This window comes from Melopsittacus undulatus, chromosome 3 (genome assembly GCF_012275295.1).
Source record: "Melopsittacus undulatus isolate bMelUnd1 chromosome 3, bMelUnd1.mat.Z, whole genome shotgun sequence".
NCBI lineage: Eukaryota > Metazoa > Chordata > Aves > Psittaciformes > Psittaculidae > Melopsittacus > Melopsittacus undulatus.
In genome coordinates, this window is record NC_047529.1 from 97,086,053 (window position 1) to 97,106,655 (window position 20,603).

General features: G+C 37.7%; 1 protein-coding gene across 1 annotated transcript in view; it reads left to right on the plus strand.

Annotated features, from left to right (window-relative positions):
* Positions 1 to 18,911, plus strand: part of CRIM1 (cysteine rich transmembrane BMP regulator 1) — a 186,213-nt gene extending 167,302 nt beyond the window's left edge. Inside the window, exons 12-17 of the mRNA XM_005145103.4 lie at positions 2,785 to 3,000; positions 4,652 to 4,873; positions 9,740 to 9,934; positions 10,907 to 11,029; positions 12,450 to 12,637; positions 16,001 to 18,911. Of these exons, the coding sequence (XP_005145160.1) occupies positions 2,785 to 3,000; positions 4,652 to 4,873; positions 9,740 to 9,934; positions 10,907 to 11,029; positions 12,450 to 12,637; positions 16,001 to 16,177 (1,121 nt within the window). The 3' untranslated portion in view covers positions 16,178 to 18,911. The remainder of the gene's footprint in view (positions 1 to 2,784; positions 3,001 to 4,651; positions 4,874 to 9,739; positions 9,935 to 10,906; positions 11,030 to 12,449; positions 12,638 to 16,000) is intronic.
* The last annotated feature ends 1,692 nt before the right edge of the window (positions 18,912 to 20,603 follow it).

A 20,603-nucleotide genomic window follows, 5' to 3' on the forward strand; every position in this document is an offset into this window, starting at 1 on the left:
ATATCATATTCCTAAAGTCACATCACTTGACAGGGATGTTATTTTTCACTTGTATTACCCAGAAGTCAGGGCTGCTCAGAACTGTTGGAGTACCTGCGGTAGTCATTCACCTTTTCATAATGATTTGTGTACTATTGTAGGGGATGCTATACTTCGGATGGATGGGCACAAGTTAGCGTATCAATCTTACATTAATCATAGAATCATAGAATGGTCAATAAACATTCAAGATTCAGAATTTATATAGGATGGTGGTTCCAGTTCCAGCAGTTCTGTTGTTAGGTTCCTCAAGAATCATTCCTGATTTCACTCTACTGTCAGAATACTTGTGTATATTGATTTACCTAACACAGAACACATCAGAGCATTTAAATAAGAGTAATGTCACTAATTACTTTGTGTATGGAGAATGAGTAAATCCATTTGTAAGCCTAATGTTTAGTTTGTGGAAAAAAGATCAGGATGAGATTAGCAGTACATATTTTCTCATGCTATGCATTTCTTGGGGGTGAGATCAGTGCTTGATTCTGAGCACCAGCATTGTTGGTCTCCTGTGTAAAAGGGCAGTTGCTTACCCAGTAGTGTCCCTTTCATTGAGGTACAGTGTCTGCGTAGGTTTCTCTGACATTTTCCCTGCTTTTGAGGCACAAGTCAACTAGCTTCTATGTTAGCAAAATCACATTTAGTGTAAATTCTTACAGTGCTAGGTCAGACACAGATTTTTTGTAAAGTGATTGCATATAGAAGTGTATGGATTAATATGTCCCAGTTAGTCCTTGTGTGGTTTTGTTTTTCCCACTGAGGTTTTATATTTCTTGGAAACGTACTTCTGATTTTGTTTTGCAATGTATTGATTCCCCACTGATGTTGTTAAATAATAATCATGGCTTTCAGTAGATAGTAATGCAGTTTGGAATTGTGAGACTGTGAGCGCATGTCACTCAAATATGTCTGGCATGAGGATATTGAAATAATTAGCAATTCTGATGCACTGAGTTTTGAATTGTGCTGTTAACCTATCAACAGGGAAATGGCAGATCTCAGAGGTCATTTTGCAGGCCAGAAAAAAAAAAGGTTGTTACGTTCAATTCCATGTTTAGTTAGTTTTCAACAGAGCAAATTACCTTGACTGCTAGAACACTCATTATAACCATGTTTCTATATATTAAGAATTGTCACAATGCTTGTGAAAAGCTGCAGGTTTCCTGTAAGATTTAGAAAGCCATTCACTTGTAGCATTTTGCAGAGCCGTGTTATCAAGCAAGCATGTATTTCTTTGGCTAGTTGCTTCTTCAGGAGTATAGTAGTTGTACATCTGTAGTAATTCAGTTGAAATCATATATTAATATTAATGCTGCTAAGGGAGCAGCAATACCTTATGTACAGCAGTACTATCTGGCTATGCTATATAAACAGCATATGAGCTGTAGCAAAACAGGCCTGTGACTTTGCAGAGAACTGAATGCAAAGGAGGTGGCTCAGAAAATTTGCCTTTGCCACAGTGAGTTAGGATGCCATTTTGTAAAATGTAACATGTAACATGTTGTTCCAGCTGAAATAAAAAACAAACAGTGACAAGACCTGCTGTCTCACTTCAAGTGAATCACATGTGATTCATAAATGTAAGCAGTAGGAAAAGCATAGCATCAGCAAATCAGTGAAAGGTAAAAGAATTCCATCAAAGAAGAAATGTATGAGTACTTTGTGAATAGAGTAAGATTGGCCAGAGTCAGTTTCTCTGAGTTCTACTGATCATTCTCCAGAAATGAAAGCAAAAACAATAACTGACTGCTGTGTTTTCCATGTGGTAGTGGCCTTGAGCAAAGGACATTCAAGTAGGCTGTGAGGATGCAGTTTGTGGCATAACCTTTTCTTAATGGTAAGTGCTTAGACACTTTCAAAGTGAAGGAAAGCTTTATTTTCTCTTTTAGAACACCAGGAGGTAAAGTGAGTTCCCCCAGCTTTGGAGGACACTCATGCAGAACAAGGGAAACATGTTTGATTCCTTACTTAATTGAAGGTTAAATCTATTGTCTATACTGCCTGGGTTAGAGATTGGGTGAGTCTTTTGGCCAGGTGTGTAGAGATAATTAATCATTTGAAAAAGGTTTAAGGTTCATTAGGTGCAATATACTCACTGGAAACATGAGCAGGGAGGCATCTCCCTGGATCCAGTTTCTACTTCAAAGACTTACGTAATTTATTTATTTATTTATAACAGAGCAACGCAATGAAGCACTTTTAACAATGTTAAGTGCTTATAGGTTTTTAGGGGTTTGGGTCAGGGGTTTTTTGTTGTTAGGGTGTTTTTTAATCTGGTACCAAATGTTGTAGATACATATCACTCAGGAAACTGAAAGGTAGACAGATGAATCTGGACTTCCTAAATCCCATACTTGCACATGCTTATCTGTCCTTTCAGAAATTTCACTGATGCAAATATTTAGCACTAAAGAAACTGTCCTATCAGTGTGATTTTTCTGAAAATTACAGTTGTCTCTTGAATTCCTATATCAAAGGTTTGTCTGATTTATTCTGAAATGCCAAAAAACCTTGAAGTCATCTGATTTCTCTTAACTAGCATTTATTCAGACTGGTTCTCAATTTTTTTTCTTGTGAGATGCAGGTGTCAAAGTTGAAAGAGCTTCATGAAGAATATATTTATAGCACGTTTTGTTATTCTTCATTTTTTCAGTAGTAACAGAAATGATGAATCTTGGGTACATTTGTTAATAATTACAGTCACAACTGATTTTGCCTCTCTTCCAATTCTGTTTTTCTCAGATGAAATAATTGTGCAGAAGCCAGAGCTCACCAGTCCATCAATCTGTCATGCTCCTGGTGGGGAATACTTTGTAGAAGGAGAGACATGGAATATTGATTCTTGCACACAGTGCACATGTCACAGTGGACGTGTCCTGTGTGAGACTGAAGTCTGTCCACCTCTTCTTTGTCAAAATCCCACCCGCACACAGGACTCCTGCTGCCCACAGTGCCCAGGTATACACTGACAACCAGCTTTCATCAGAGTTCTGTTTTGATCTGAGTATGTACGATGGGAATATTGAATGTTTCGGTATGTGTGAGGTTGGTTGTTGCCATGCCTTTGTTCTTTAGCAGTTCAGAGTGAGAGCCTGCAGTCCTCTGCCTCAACTGCAAAACTTGTCTCTGTGCAAGAGATACCATACATGTAAAGAGCAGTAGTAGTCCTCAAGTTTGACCATTTTTGAAGGCAATCTGATAATTTAAGGGTTGCATGAGAACCAGAATCCTTGGTTGGAAGGTTTGTGAAATATGCTGTGACCTGTTAATGGAAACATGCAGAATGAGAGAACATTCGAAAGTAGTCAGAGTGCTAGACATATACAGGCTTGTTTCTTTTCCTTTCTGCATGCTTTGGTTTCTGTGAACATTTTTATTTCTATCTTACCTATTTGGGATTTGGTCTATAAAATGCTTGTGTTTGCTCTTACATTCACCTGGTGTGATTTGAGAGTGACTTGAAGGCAGCTGAGTAAATCAAAGCATTCCAGCCCAGCAGGTGTGCCAGATTCCTCCTAGACTACCTGACAGTATCAAGAAGGTAACAGGATTTGGTTTCCCCTGAGGAAAGAGATGCAATTATAAATGAACACAAATTCCTATTTTACATATCAAATGGGGGAGTTAATTGCACTGGAAATTTAGTCCAAACCTTGGAATTCTGTGTGAACTCACTGAGAAAATATTTGTCTTCCTTAGAAACAAAATTTTGCTATTTCTTCTACAGGGTATTTGTTGGTGTTTTGGGTGATTTTCTTTCTGACAAAATATTTTCAGTAAAATATATTTTCAGTCAGTCCTTCGAGTTCCATTTTCTCAATTTTAATAACAGTGAACATTTGTTTAACTTAATAATACTGTTTGGAGGAGCTGATCTTTTCTCACTGGCTATATAAGGAGCTTATTCTCACAACTTAGTTAAATCTGTGCCCTTATGTATCTTTTTTTTTTTCTTCTTCTCCTTTTCTTATATGTTCTCTGCACATACTTTTTGATCTGTAAGTCTGTCAAGATACAGCTTCATTACAGAAATGTGTCACCCTCATGTGTTGGCATGAGAATTAAACCAGACCTACTGGCATCAAGCTGAAACCCAGTCAAATACCATTTGTTTCTCAACTGTTTATAATTAGCTCACAGAAGTCCAGTAGTGAAGGCAACAGCAGCATAATAGCTTTTCACTTTGCATCATTCAAGCATTTGAACTGACATGGCAGAAGCTGGAATTCAAGTTTTAGATTAAAATTTACTCTCTCTAATTTAAGCTCTATTCCTCTATACCGTTTAGTTCAGAGCATTCTGAGGGGCTGCTTCTGATGGCGATGGTTTTTCACTTTGCTGGCCTTCTTATTTTTTCATTTTTCCTTTTTTTTTTTTTTTTGAATAAACCCAATAAAGGTCTACATAAATTTTATTCTAGAGCACATCATAAGATCCTTGTCACATGTAAGGCCTGAAAAGGCATAACTTTCTATACCTCCAGTTGTTTGGAAGAAGTGAGCCAATGTGTTACAATTCCATTGTGTTCAAGAGTGACCCTTCTGTTGGCAGGAAATACGAGACAAGTTAGCTAGTTAAGTTAAATAACTTAATCTGTTTATATTTACAGATGAGCCTCTTCAGCCCTCTTCATCGAGCAATGAGAGCATGCCCAGTTATTGCAAAAATGATGAAGGTGATATTTTCCTGACAGCAGAGTCCTGGAAGCCCAATGTCTGCACTAGCTGCATTTGCATGGATGGCGTGATTAGATGCTATTCAGAGTCTTGCCCACCAGTATCCTGTGAAAGGCCTGTTTTGAGAAAAGGACAATGTTGTCCTTACTGTATCGGTGAGCAAATAAAAATAGTTGCTAATTTGCTGTTATCATCTTGGGAATAAGAAAGATGTTTTATTTCCAAACTGAAACATATTTTGCCTGTTCTGGGGAGATGCAGTTTGTGCCTTCAGTTGAACTGGAGAGTGAAATCAGCATAGGGAGCTTTGTGGATCATGATTTGTGGATTTTAGGTGGAAGTGCACAAAGATACAAATGTAATTTGCCTACAAACTTGAGAGGACATCCTCCTGAAACCTTGATAATATATCTTGCTAGATGAAAACATTACACAAAAAATGGCTTATAGAAAAGATCTGCCAAGTAGCACATATGTCAAAATTTAATAATATGACGAAAATACTGATTATGACTGGCGAAAATAGACTGAAGCATTATGAAATTTCACAGAATGGATAAGGCATCTAAAATAAAATACAGGAAAAAAGAGAAAGGTCACTAAAGACAGCTATAGAAATGAGGCAAAATTATATATTTGAGAAAAAATCAAGTTGTTGGGGGTTTTTTAATAGTAAAAATGAATAAAGAATTAAGGACCATCCACTGGTTTTGAATTTAGAGTTTAAGTAAATGGTGGATGCTGTAGACAGTGAAAATTGCCAGCATTTTTAAAGTTGCAGAATTCGAGATTATTGATCACTTCATTTTGTTTTGTATAGGAGTATTTATTTACAGATTAGTCCTTTTTTGTGAGTTCACAGTAGGTGCAAAGGCTATAGAATGGAAGGTGCTATAGAGAAAAATTGTATAATATACTTACTGAAAATAACTTGTCATGGTTTAACCCCAGTTGGCAACTAAGTACTGTGCAGCCAATCACTCACACACTCTGACCAATACCCAGCCCATCCCCAAGTGCCTTCTGGGTAACTTCCTCCAGTTTATATACTGGGCATGATATGCTGTTGTATGGAATTTCCCGTTTGGCTAGTTTGGGTCAGGTGTCCTGTCTCTGCTGCCTTCCGGCTTCCCATGCCCCTCCTCATGGCAGGGCATGAGAGTCCTTGCTCAGGGTAAGTGCTACTTACGAACAACTCAAAAATTAGTATGTTATCAGCATTATTCTCAGACTAAAGCCAAAACACAGCACTGCACCAGCTACTAGGAAGAAAATTAACTCTATCCCAAACAAAACCAGGAAGTGAGTCCTTGTAGCATTTTTTGAAAGTATTCAGAGCTTACTATAACCTTCATTTCCAAAAGCAGTAGGGGGAGATACAGTAGAAAAGAATTCATTAAAAAGGCATATAATAAAATTGACAGGCTTTAAGTATCGTTAAGTGTGCATGTGAATCAGCTTGCCCATCTGTAAACAATAATTATTCATCAGAAATATGTCAGAAAGGTTGTGAAGTCCTTTCAGATATGTACCATTGATAGAGGTCTTGAAATCTTTAATTTGTTACAGATACAATATCTTCAATAATAGATGATAAAGTTTTAGAGAATACACAAGGAAGTCCATCAAATAAATGATTGGAAAAGATAGAAGACACAAAAATTTCATTTGCCCATTGAATCCTACTTAGATTCCTGATAAGGACATTTTGAGGGGAAAATACTATGTTATCTCATTATTACCTTATTGTTTATCCTTATTATTATTTGCATAAAACATAGGGAGGATTTAAAGGTTCTTTGACAATTGTCTTTCAGCAGGCTTTTCTCCCTGTGATTGACTTTGCAACCATAAGGATCATTTTAATCCAGAATACATTTCAACATTTAAAAAAATGCTGTATGCAGCATTGGGCAATCAAACCGGTAGATCCAGAACATGAGCCTTTGTACTATATGGGAAAATTCTTTATGTGAAGAAAGGGATGCATCACGAGGGGCTAGTGCCATGAACTGCAAAAATAAAACCACTAGAACTTGTTGCCTACACCTTCCATGTCAGGTTCACAAATATATACACACAGCATTTAAATAGGGCTTTAATTAATTTACTGTGAATCCCATATAGTTGCACAATATTGCAAATAGTTGAATGTGTGAGCTGTAAATGCTTAATGACTTTTTTAGTAGCAACTGCTCAGCAATACAAAATGCAGAAGCCAGATTTTCATTATTGCTCAGATATGAAGACTTTGAATGATGATACATTTTATTAATCCAAGTTGCACTATGTTGTCAGAATGTTTTGTGGTCTAAATAACTGAAACTCATGGCAACTTAACTTTTTTACTGTTTTCTATGAGTTATGTACCTCTTGCCTGTAGGAGGATTAAGGTCATGTACTTAATTTTTGTCTTGGCTTCTTACTGTTTTACTCTTGAGAAGCACATCTTTGTGCAGGTTCCTTACTGTTTTCAGGTAATAGTTGATAAAATATAAAGTAGACAAACTGTGGAAACCAGCCTTCATCATTTGCTGGAGTTTCAGAAATTATGCAGAGGTTTAGCACTGTGTTTAGTTCTGCTTGTTTCTGGAACCAGTTTGGGCTAATACCTGACAAGGTGGCATAAATTCAAATCCAGAATTTTACAGGCTTTGGATGCTTTGTTACTTGTCTGAATCCTCACATTCATCCTGTTTGTTCAACATTCTTCTTTCTCGTGGAGAGGGAGATTAATTTAGAAAGACAACCTTATACTTCAGAGAGGATAAAGGGAAATCTATTTGATTAGAGACAAGATTAGTCTTCTACAGAGCACAGCAATGACTGCTTGATTGTTTACAAGATGAGATTGATTTCCTGGTGCATCTAGAGGAAATTTGAGAGAAGACAGGAAGAGCTAGACATGATATACTGAAGTGCGTTTTTGTATGTGGGTTTCTTAGCTTCAAGTCTCTCTTGTTTCCACTCTCCTTGAGCATTTGTTGGTATTGTGGCTTTCACCTTCATCCTGTACTTACACTTGCATAGAGATGGACACCAGAATGGGAGATGCACACAGGATAATTCTTTCTTAGTACCTAGCAGTTTCCTTTCAAGGTTCAAAGGTGCAATGCTGCTGTTGTGATTTTATCTGTGTTTCATCTTGCTAAAAAGAAATTTACTGTATTGGAATGTGTTCTTTACAAACTTGGAAAATCCTGAGGAAGTTGAAGGACTCTTCCAGCCACACCAACTGCTGAGTTGAAGCTGTCCTGAGTGGGACAAGGTAGCAAATCATCCCTGAGTGCACAGAGAGTGCTCAGCTTTAGGCCTGCAGAGGTAATGAGCAATAGAGGACCACTCAAACTGTGTGTCTAACCCTCTCCAGCCATATGCACCTCGAGACTGACACAGGGCTCCACTGTCTCTGTGTGCCAGTACACGTGTCACCTGTGGAAGAACCGGTGTGCTTTCTGCAGCTTGCAGCCACCTTTTCGTCTCACTCTTCCTTTTCCGTGTCCACCCCATATTCACTTACAAAATCACCTACTTGGAGGGGTTGGGGCCATGCTTATAGCCATGGAAATCATGGGATACCCATACCAAGGACCACTGAAGCATTCGTCATTTTTAGATCATTCCGTTAGTATTTTCACTGTAGTACTTCTTTCTGGTCTTCTTTTGCATTTGAATTTCTGTTGCATTGGTCTGCTGACTGCTAACCTTGTTATTCTGGATGATGTCAGTCTATTACATTGTCACTAATTAAAAGCTCTACAGATGGCCACATTGTTTACTTAAGAGGTTTTATTTATATTTGAGAGGTAATTCTGGCACATTTACATATGTAATGTGTGTCAGTAGTAGACCAGTATTCTGACAGCTTAAGGAGTTACTTTGTGATTTCATCCTGTTATCTCATGCATATGCTTAATTTGCAAATTAGTGTCATCAGCAGGTTTAATCGCAGAAACTTTTGCTCTAAGGAAAAAAGATAGCAAGAAGCTAAGATGAAAATGAGGTGCTGCTTGGCTTTTGGAGGTTCTGCTGGGTAGATTTATTTGGATTATCTATAAAGTGCTATAGCAGCAAAAAACATCCTACGCTAAGCAATTCATGACTGTCTTCTCAGTGAAATAGGAGGTATGCTGCAAACCACCTAAAAGGCTTGCATAGGATGCACCATAAAAATATTGGTGTATTGAGTGCTTAGGCCCAAAGCATAGTGCTTCTAAGTGTTTTTCCAAGATGTACTTGGTTTATTAAGTCCAGGTCCCTGTTACATATACTGTGCCAAATTCTATCTGAAAAGTTGTTTTACAGCTCTCAGTCATTGGGACAGATATTCTGGAACCTCAGTGTTGGTTTGGGCTTTTTTTTCCTGAGGGTTGACACCAATTTCTAATTTATATAATACTAACCATTAAAAAAAAGTGTGATTGCCCTTTTCTTGGGGTTTCCATTGATGCAGTTACAGGGAATGATCAAATCACTTTCAAATCTGTTTTACTGCAATAAATAGACTAAGGACTTCAAGCTATGTCACCTGAGAGCTGCTTCATCCTTCTAGGCATCCTGCCTAATCTTTTATTCGAATATTCCAGACTGAGTTTATCTTTCTTGATGAGTCTTGTAGTTAGAAATGTAAGTAGTGTGGTTTGTTTTCTTAGTTAAATAGGATTTACCAGGAAACAGGGAAAAGGAGTAGTTGGCAGTTTCAAAGAGTCAAACAAAAAAAGCAAAAAAAAAAAAAAGGTTTTCTTAATTTTCACAGCACTTTTGGCATCATTTTCATGTCCCAGCCATGTGTCCTCTACCTTCTTGCATGAGGAGAAGCAGCCCAGGCTCATTATGTACTCCATAAAGAAGCGAAAACAACACTTTTTTAAATAGATTTTCTGGAAGAGGTAGAGAGGGTCTTTTAATTACAGCTGAGATTTCTTTGGTGCTGGTGTTTCATTCTTGTGTTTGGGGAGGAAATGGGATTTGTGCGTAGTTGGCCATTACTGCATGATCTCACCACTGTTCTCTTTCAACAGAAGATACAGTTCCAAAGAAAGTGGTTTGCCACTTCAGTGGAAAAACATACGCAGATGAGGAACGCTGGGATATTGACAGCTGCACGCACTGCTACTGCCTGCAGGGTCAGACCCTTTGCTCCACTGTCAGCTGCCCACCTCTCCCTTGTGCTGAACCCATCAATGTGGAGGGAAGCTGCTGTCCCATGTGCCCAGGTAATGTGAGGTGATAACCCAGGTGATTGTAATGCTGCTTTTCCAGGACTGATAAATGAGGTTTCTTAATTGGTGTTTGAACATCAGTCCATATTTAAAGAGTATCAAGAAGACAACAGATGTTTAGACTTCAGGAAAATCAATATTCTTAACAGATAAGCATATGGTACAAATACGTAGTTTGAATTTTAGTTACTCTGAGAACTGTGATCTCAAAAGTTAGTTGGTTGTCCCTGCTCTGTCTTTTCACAAGGCTATGGAAATGCATTAGTGAAGTAGGAAAATTAATATTTGTACATCTCTGCAGATTCTGTCAATGATTAACATTTCTGATTTGAGTCTCTTCATTACTTTCCAAGTACCTCATTGCCTTATTTATCATTTTAACCTGGCTTAGAAGTAATGTGAAATTTTCTTAGCTATGGACACTAGGGACATAATAATTGCAACTGGTTTTTAACACTAGTCCTGATACACTTCTGCAGCAGTTTGCTCATCCTTGGATTAATCCTATTTCCAGCAGGACAACTGGGGAGATTCAGCAGTACCCTTTCCTGCAATTCTCCTGCTTTTGAGGATTACAAAAAAAAAAAGGAAGACAAAGAAACCAGCAGTGACTGTTTACGTATCACCTGGGAAGACACAGCCTCCCCGTGGTGTTTTTGTTGTTTGGTATCACAAAGAAGCAACACTGTAGTAAAGTGTGAATTCTGAAATGGTATTTTCAAAAGCAAATATATCCACACGACTATATATAATGGCAGCAAGCATGCATCCCATGTGCAGTATGAACTGTACAGTATGAAGTGTTAAAACAAAAACCTAGACTAGTCATGGTGCAAATTCTGAAACAAATGAAAAGGTTCATATGACAAAGCACTGCAGATGGTCAGGTATATTTCCTGAATTAGGAGTAGCACTGGGAATTTAAACAGCCTGCAATTTGTGAAACACATTTATTTCTTTTCACAGAGATGTATGTGCCTGAACCTACAAACATCCCCATTGAGAAAACAAATCACCGAGGAGACATTGAATTAGGAGTACCAAACTGGCCAACACCAAGTGAAAATGACATCATACACATTCACAGAGGTGAGATCAGATATAAAACGGGCTAACTTAGATCTGTGCTTATTCCCTGTGGTTTAATGCATCTACTTGTTCTGTTCAGGGAGCACAGTGTGGAACACTTACATGCTTTTTGTTTTTTCTTTAAGTAGATACAAGTAAGTCTATTATATTTATGCAATTTGATCTCATCATTCCATTTTCATCTTGAAAGAAACATCTTTGTCAATACGATGAAGTCCTATAAAATTAAGAATATGATAAAATGACAAATGAGGAATGATTCTGCTGTGTCTTTTCTGATACAAAATCTAGAAAGCAGACTGTTGTCAGGCCACTGGGGTTGATAGGCCTACATTTGATCCCTTTGACATTCTTTTAGTAATAAGGAAAACTGGGAAAACATATACCACAACTTAACATGTATCATAGGCAAATGCCAGGGTTAAAAAAACCCGAATCACTTCACTTATAATGACACAGAGCTAATAAAGTTATCTGAGGATGTAAAACCATCTTTGTTTAAAACTGTGCTGAAATTATTATTCCAGGGTAGGGGAAATGCTCTATGACAGTTTTTGTTAACTTTTTCTAATTGAAGGACTACCTAAACTTGTACTTTTTTTTTTTTTTTTAATCTAAACATGATCTCATAGCATACTGTTGTTTGGAGAAAGGATACATGAAATGTGACTGCTTTACAGAACTTAAATGTAGCTGCTTTACAAAATTGTAAGCCTATACTTTAATAATTACAGCATTTTAATTTCTCACAGGCATTAGTAGCTGGCTTGCAACTGCCCTGGCTGGGAATTGTAAACACACTGCAAACTGTTTGAGAATGTTGTATATGTCATTGAAAATTACCATTACATGCAAAACTTGCTACAGTCTAGTAGACTGCCAGCAGTATGTTTTCACAGGCTGAGTGGTGCAAGTATTACATGTTCTCAACAAATGGGAGACCAAACACATCATGATTGTTTTACCACGGTTGAGTTGTTTTTTTTTTGCGGGGGGGGGAGAAGGGAAGGAAAGGACTATCAATCTAAGACTTCTTCAGCATTGAAACACAGGCAAATTTTTTTCTTTTTGCAAGTGGGAAGTTGGTTGTGATCACATAAGATGATGTGAACACAACTGAGCTAAGAGGTTATTGTCAGACTTGCTTCTTGTTGTGCTTTAGATTTCATCGTATCTTTTGATACCCTATTTTTTTTTCAATTCATGTTTCTGGTGACCTTTTTCTGGCTAATACAGTTACTATACAAGATACTAGCTTTCAGTTGTTCTAATTTATGTAAATAAGGTGACGTGTCAGGACAGAAAATCAAAATTCATACGACAAGTGACAAGATCCATGACTAGAAGTTTTTATATTACATTCTTCTTTATGATCTGGGCTCATTTATAATTGCTAACAAGTCTCACATTTGACTTGCAGACATGAATCACCTCCAGGGAGAGTACAGAAGTGGCGGTGGACTGCACACAAATGAAGATGCATCAGTTAGCTCTGTTGCCTTGGTGACAATTCCAATCACAATAGCACTGTTACTGATCATCATCCTTCTACTTGTCAATCAGAAGAAGCAGTGGATTCCAGTGTCCTGCTACAAAGCTCCAACAAAGGTGCCATGTTTATGTCTATTTGCAGGCTTTCACTTAGGGAAGTCAAGATTAACTAGAAAAATGTTTAGGGTGCAGTTGCATTCACATCCTGTGAACTCTCTTAAATTACTTTCTCTTATGCCTTAAGCTGTTTTATACCAGGCAGTCTGTTGGTATTTATTTAGTTTCCTAAATGTTTTATTTTTTCATTATCAAACAAAACCATTTCCTGCTCTCCTATAGTAATGAGCTGTCACTAGATAGAAATTGATCTCAGCAAAAAGTTGTTTAAATCCGATTCTGTATTTGTGTAGGTAAATTTATGCAATTTTCTTAATCTGCAGTCAAAATCTTAAGATAATGTCTGTTTTCTTACTTTCATCCACTTTAAAAGTCTTGTCAAACATCAGGTAATGTATGTGCTAGTAGCATTTATCACATTTTCTGATAGTGATAATCATATGGTTCTCAGATTCATATTTTGAGAGATCTCAGGAAATATTTGCCAATGAAGTATTCTGAGACTACCAAGAAAAGGAAGAAGCAGGTAGCTTGGAAATGAACAGCGAAAAGACTATCCTTTTTTTTTTTTTTTCAGTAATAGTTCAGTCAGCAGACTAAGCCCTTACTCCACATTCAAATGCCATTTATATCAGTTCCCCAGTTTATCCCATTTTCTAATTCTAATCCAACAGACTTTGCCCACACTTGCAGCAGAATTTTTGACCATGTTTTCTTCAGTTCCACCTAGAAGAGAGATGTAGTGATTAAAAAAACAAAGTGTTCATATTCTTTCTGTCGGTGTTGCAGAGGTTTAGGGTTGTTGTTTGTTTGTTTGCTTGTTTGTTTAAAAAGTGATTTCCAAAAAACAAATAGAATCAGAGCATGAAGTTTAATTCAATTGTAATTAAATAGGAAGCATGAAGAATTGGTATTACTCTATTTCCAGTCTTCCAAAAGAAGTAAGAAATACCAGTTTCTGAATTTCTTAAGGGATGTATATAAAATTCATTTTTAACTCTAGCTCAGTCCTAAACTCTCAGAAAGGCTGCTCTCCATCCAAGTGTTGTGTGACAAAATCATAGAATCACAGAATCATAGAATAGTTAGGGTTGGAAAGGACCTTAAGATCATCTAGTTCCAACCCCCCTGCCATGGGCAGGGACACCTCACACTAAACCATATCACCCAAGGCTTCATCCAATCTGGCCTTGAACACTGCCAGGGATGGAGCATTCACAACCTCCCTGGGCAAACCATTCCAGTGCCTCACAACCCTAACAGGAAAGAATTCCTTCCTTATATCCAATCTAAACCTCTGCTGTTTGAGTTTCAACCCATTACCCCTTGTCCTGTCACTACAGTATCTAATTAATAGTCCCTCCCCAGCATCCCTATAGGCCCCCTTCAGATACTGGAAGGCTGCTGTTGAGGTCTCTATGCAGCCTTCTCTTCTCCAGGCTGAACAGCCCCAACTTTCTCAGCCTGTCTTCATATGGGAGGCGCTCCAGTCCCCTGATCATCCTCATGGCCCTCCTCTGGACTTGTTCTAACAGTACCATGTCCTTTTTATGTTGAGGACATCAGAACTGCACACAGTACTCCAAGTGAGGTCTCACAAGAGCAGAGTAGAGGGGCAGGATCACCTCCTCTGACCTGCTGGTCACGCTTCTTTTGATGCAGCCCAGAATACAGTTGGCTTTCTCACAAGCGTGTCAAGGTCCCTCTGGATGGCATTCCTTCCCTCCCGCATATCAACCAAACCATGCAGCTTGGTGTGATCGGCAAACTTGCTGAGGGCGCATTCAATCCCACTGTCCATGTCATGGTTGAAACTGAAATGAAAATCATAATTTCCTAAGTGTGGAACTATAATCAATAATTTTCCATGCTTTTTTACTTATGGAACATTATTTTCCTCAAACACTTCTTTGCTGAAACATCGTTTTTTTGATGTCACCAAGAGGCACCATCCATATGCTGAGAAAGCTCACTTAAAGCCATATGCATATGCAAGACCATGGATATACTGGAACTCAGATTTCTTGTGAGGGTTTTTGACATAAATTTATCTTTCTTTTAAGAGTTCTTCAACTAGATTAGGTTTTCCTATTCCTTGCTGGGTGAAGGTTCCTAGTAATAAATTTTGGGAAGCCTATTTTGGCTTATGATCTTTATGTTCAAAATAGTCCAGCTATTTAATAAGGAACAAATCAACAACTGTGCTTAAATCATACCAATACCAAAAAAAGAATGATGATAAAAAAGGTGTTTAAAATTACAGATGGGACTGTTAACCTTTAGCCCTGATTCTTTTAAATGAACCTTAGGACTTCTTTGTCAACCCAGTTCCTAGACTTTGGAAGAGACAAATGTAAAACATTTTAAAATAATGTTTTCTAATATCTGTGTAAAAAAATCTTCTTGTGATAAGGGTTACTGAATGTGAACTTTAAGTAGTAAAAACTCTTCTAAGTCTTGGAAAAAGAATGTACGTCAGTGGAAACTTTTTAAGATGAAGTCCACTTATATGCTTATATTGTGAGCATGCATACACATTGTCACTAACTTCATATGTGTCCACAGAGTAAGCTTACTTCCTGTCCTCCTTCCTGCTTAGCCCATAAACATTGAAGGTAGTATGCACACAGTGTGGTTTTGCTTTGCTCTCAGCTTTTTTCTTCCATTTGAAGGATCTTTCAACAGGGGAATAAAAAGACTGGAAAGCCAGTACAAGTAGCTCAACTCTTTCTCTGAGTGATATGCATTCACGCTTGTTGATCATTACACTCAAACCCTCACTTATTCATATTTTCCTAAAATTAAATCCCCTATTTTATACTTGAAAGTGAGGGCAAGATAGACAAAATATGGATGATTTCCTAATTAAGGAAATCATACATAAACTACCTTGGAAAGAAACACAGAAGGATCCCGTACGACACCCCATGCCAGGATGAACTGTAACAGCTGAGATCTATCCCATTCTCTTAATGGAACTGCAACCATCAATAAAACATTCTTGAAAATGGTTGGCAGTAAAGGGGCTGTTAAAGTCTGGGAAGCAAGGTGCTACACATTGAGGGGCAGCAAGGTAAAGCCTTTGTGTGGTGCTAGATTAGCAGAGAGCAGTTTAACCAGTCCATGTGGGATATGAGAATACCAGAGGTCCAATCAAAAGATTAAAAAAGGCCATTCAGAAGACGACTGTTGGTCTGTTATTGTGCCTGGCATACGCCTTTACCAAGCTCAGCCGAAGTCCAGATTCTTTCATTGCCAATCCAGTTTTGTTTTGTGCTTATGGACTTGAAATACAAAGATGTTTTTATGTGTGGAATACAAACATTGTTTAATTTACTCAATATTCCCTTTCTATTTTAACAGCCTTCTTGTCTAAACAATCAACTGGTGTATGTGGACTGTGAGAAAGGTACCATGGTCCAGGTGGACAGTTCTCAGAGGATGCTAAGAATTGCAGACCCAGATTCAAGATACAGCGGATTTTACAGCATGCAGAAACAGAACAACCTACAGGCAGATAATTTCTATCAAACAGTTTGAAGAATTGCACCCTTACCAAGGATTTAAGAAAAAGAGAGAGACTAAGTCTGCTATTAAAATAAAACTAGAATTGTGCACTTGCTTAGTGGATTGTATTGGATTTGTGACTACATGTACAGCTCTAAGACCTTACTGGGATGAGCTCTGACTCCTGCAATGTGCCAGAAAAAGCATTCCCACTTTTCCTTAAGATAACTGACCAAGTGTTTTCTTAGAACCAAAGTTTTAAAACTTGTTAAGATGTATTTGCTTGTAACATAGCTATAGAGGTTTTTGGGGGAGGGGGAATCAGGGGCTAGGGGTAGGCAATGAGGTAAAAGGAAGCTTCAGAGAAGAAAAGCTGGTCATGCTTGGCTGGAGAAGAAAATGAATAAATATTGCCGAGCAGCAGGATAGTGTTTTTTCTTGCTGCTCTGAAATCGCATCTGTTGCAGCAAAGCCTAACCCCAGGTGAAAAACATACAAAAAGGTCTGATTTTTTTTTCCCAGCTGTTGCTACAGTAATATACTTCTAGAACAGAATTTGTCACATCACAGGTGTGGTGTAGCTGCAAATATTTTTCTATATGATGAGAAGCTGCAGTAGTTAATGAAATAGCAAGGAAAAGGTTATAGCAGAAAATAAAGGGTGGGTTTATTAAGGATGTATAAAATTATACCTTGTGCTGCTTTTTGTTTTTATTTTAGTTTTCTTCAGAGTTGATTGGCTAGATTAGCCAGACTTCGGCAGAGTTAGCAAATGACTGAGGCCTAAGTAATTCCTGATACGAGCACTGGATCTTTTGACAGCAGTACTGAAGGAAGGAAAAGTCAAGAACACCATGCAGTTCCAGGGGCTTTTGTTTGTTTGTTTTGTCTGTTGTGGTTTTGTTTTGTTATTTTGTATCAATCTCTGGGTGTTCATAGAGGAGAAGGAAAACTATTTTTGTTGGACAAAGCTCTTGCTTACAAGAGAGTAAAAAAAAAAAGACTGTTTTAAGGTTGTTTTTTTTTCCTGTTGATGTTCTTATTTACTGGTATGCAGATTTAGAAACTACTTCCATGCTAGGAAGCTGCTTAATTTTAATTGTATATTACTCAAGCACCTTTTTTGAAGCTCAGAAAAGAAAAAAAGGAGATCATGCTTCTTTAAACTTTAGCATTATAGGAATATTTATGTAAATATAATTATGCTAAAAACAACAAAAAAGTATTTGTATGTTTGTGTATATATATGTATATACAAATGCATGTAGGTATACGTAGGTATATATACATGTATGTGTATATACAGTATACATATATATACTGTATATATAAAGTACTATGTATACAGTATATATTTTTTTCTATTTTTTTTCTTGTTGAATGTATTTTTATCTGAGAGAGATTTTACCCAGAGCAGAAACAGGTAAACAGGCATTCCATATCAATGCTTAATCGCTTGTGAGTTTAGGAAAGACAAGAAAAGAGCATCTCATTCTACCTACAGTTTGATTTGATTTGATTTGATTTGAAAGTGTTCGTGTGCACGTGCGTGTGTGTGCACTCTTGTGTTTGAGTGTGTACAGTACGTGCACGATTATAGCAGTAAGCGTTGCTCTTGCTACTTGCTACATTTCAGGGTGTTTCTTATTTTTCTTTTCCTGCTTGGCCTTAAAAAGGCTTTTTAATGAATGCATTGGCTAGAGACACTGATGACAATATACATGCAGCACTAATCAGCTCCATAGAATAATACCACCGGCTCCTGGATTTTCTTTTTTTTTCTTTCTTTTCTTTCTTTTTTTTATTTTTTTTCAAACAATTGTTTGAAACAACTACTGGAATATTGTCCACATTAAGCTGGAAGTTTGTTGTAGCTTGCCTCATTTATAACTCTGACTGTGTAATACAATGTTAACTTTCCAAACAGGTCTTGGCACTTTTATACTAATTACCCATTTGTGCATTGCCTTTTTTCTTTTACAAATGCTTGTCGTAAGAGACACAGATACCCAGTATGCTTAATGTGAAAAGAAAATGTATTTTTTGTAAAGGAACTCTCAAGTATTGTTGTAAATACTTGGTCAGAGGTTGCTGAACTTTAAAACTGAAAAAAAAAAAACTAATTTATTATTATAATGACCTAATTTATTAATCTGAAGATTAACAATTTTTTTGTTTTAGAATATCAAAAAGGTGTTCTAGCTGTTTGCATCAAAGAAAAAAAATAGGTGTATCATTAAGGGTCAACATTTTTTCTGCTTATATAACTTCAGTTTCTAACCACCAATAAGAAAAAATGTAATCTCCCCAGCGTTTTGTACTCAGTCTGATATCGAAACAGAGATGTTTCTGTCCAGTTACTACAGAGATTTTGTCAAGACAAAACATCCATTCCTTGCATAAGAGTAAGCGGTCTTTATCCAGAAATTGTAAATGCTTGCTTTTATTTTACAATCAAGGCCGTATTCTGAAAATATTAGCAGAATATAGGACATGGTGTAAAATGTTTTTTATTATTATTATTATTTTATTATTATTATTTTAAAGATATGATTTATCCTATGTGCTGTATCCATTACACTCTTTTACTTTGGTTCCTGTTGTGCTCTTGTAAGAGAAATGCAAATATAATTTTCTGAAAAATAGATGCATATGTGGCACTCGGAGTACACTGCGGTTCAGCAGATTGCTTGTTTACTTTTTTAACTGTAAGGCAGTTTCTTGTAATTTGGCTCTTGGCAGCACAATAAAAAAAATTTTAAACCTATTGATGTGTATTTTCTTAAGTGTTCATATTTATTTCTTCTGCATGCTGGTCCTTGAGACATTAGTTTATAGCTTGATAATTATGGTGAGGGTTTTTTCCGCTGGGAGTAGGAATTCATAATGTTGTCCTGCTGACCCTAGATCACAACAGCACAGAATATATTGTGGGTAAAGAACAGTTTGCATTTTACACTGGAGAATTTTCACATTAGAGGAATTTTTGGAATTTCAAATAGCTTAAACATTCACTAAAGGTGAGTCTCAAATGCAACGTTAGGCCTTGGCCCTGCCATTGAGTCCATGTGGTCTAGTCATACCTGTTAGAAAGCAATAATTAATCACAAGGAACTCTAATATCTGGTCCTATAGAAAGTGTGTGGAATCACAGTTTGCACTTCGTGGACATTGTGAGCCACAGATCATTTATTTACCCATTAGCCGATAATATTTGGGATTTTTTTCTTCTATTAATTTGTAAGTTAATGGACTTAAGTAAATTAAGTAAGTTAAAGTTCTTGTATGTAATTTCCTGAGGCACAGAGTTTTTCCGTTTAACTACTTGCCGTGTGAAAAACTGCTTCCTTTTCTTTTTTTGAATCTACCCTCTTGATAGTTTCATTTGATACCCCTGACTCTGCATTCAGAGCAGCAGTGGATCAGTATGCCATCCATTAGAGACCTGTGTTTTCTATTTTTCCTGTGCTGAAAAGCCCAAGATACGATTCTCTGGGAGCAGTTCCATACCTTCTGGCCGACTTTGCCATACCCTGCGCTTCCCATTCTGTTACAGTCTTTTGAAATGAAGGGGGTAGGGACTGGAAATGTGCACTTTGTCCAAATGCGGTACACCTTGTATCTTGCATCACATTTACTGTTTGGATTGCTAGTGACCCCTGAGTGATGTTCATGCAGAGCTAGCTGCAATAATCCAAAATGCCCAAGTATTAATAGTTACCACAAAGCCCATAGTTGACTTTGAGTAGGATACATAAGTATTTTTGTGCATTCGTTTACATTTATGTAAAGTCGTTAAAGGTTGGACTTGATGATCTTAAAGGTCTTTTCCAACCTAGTTGATTCTGTGATTCTTTAAATTAATTTAGTGGCACAATGACCAGGGTAGGTGCTGCTTAGCAACAATTAAAACATCGGTGCGTTATCGGCATTCCAAACACCAAGTAGGAACGTATGAAAAGAAAGAGGCTCAAACCAAATTCAAGAAGTTGAGCAGAGACTATGTGCTATGTATTCTGGGATATCAAAAGGTTACAGTAGGTCAAGAGATACTAGATAAAAATAAACCATCAGAAGCTACTGCACCTCAGGACACAATATACAGCTAACAAAGTGCTAGAAAAAGCTAAGTATCTCCAAAACTTCGTTCTGTGTGGGGCTGAATGGAGGGAAAAGGGATAGCCAAAAGCTACCCCCTCTAGGTTATCAGGTTCAATGAAATTAAGGCGGATATTCCCTGGTCAGCCGCCCCTAGTGTTGCCCCACAAGCACCTGACCCAGCGCACCCTGTGCAGTGCCCAGAGCCAGCTGTCCTGCGGGGCCGGGCTCCCCTCCTGCCCCACAAGCAGTGCCAGCCCCGTCCTCCGCCCCGTCCTCCGCCCCGTCCTCCGCCCCGCGGGACGGCTCAGCCCGGGCGCTGCCACGGGGCTGGTGCCGGGGCAGCGGCGCTGACTGACAG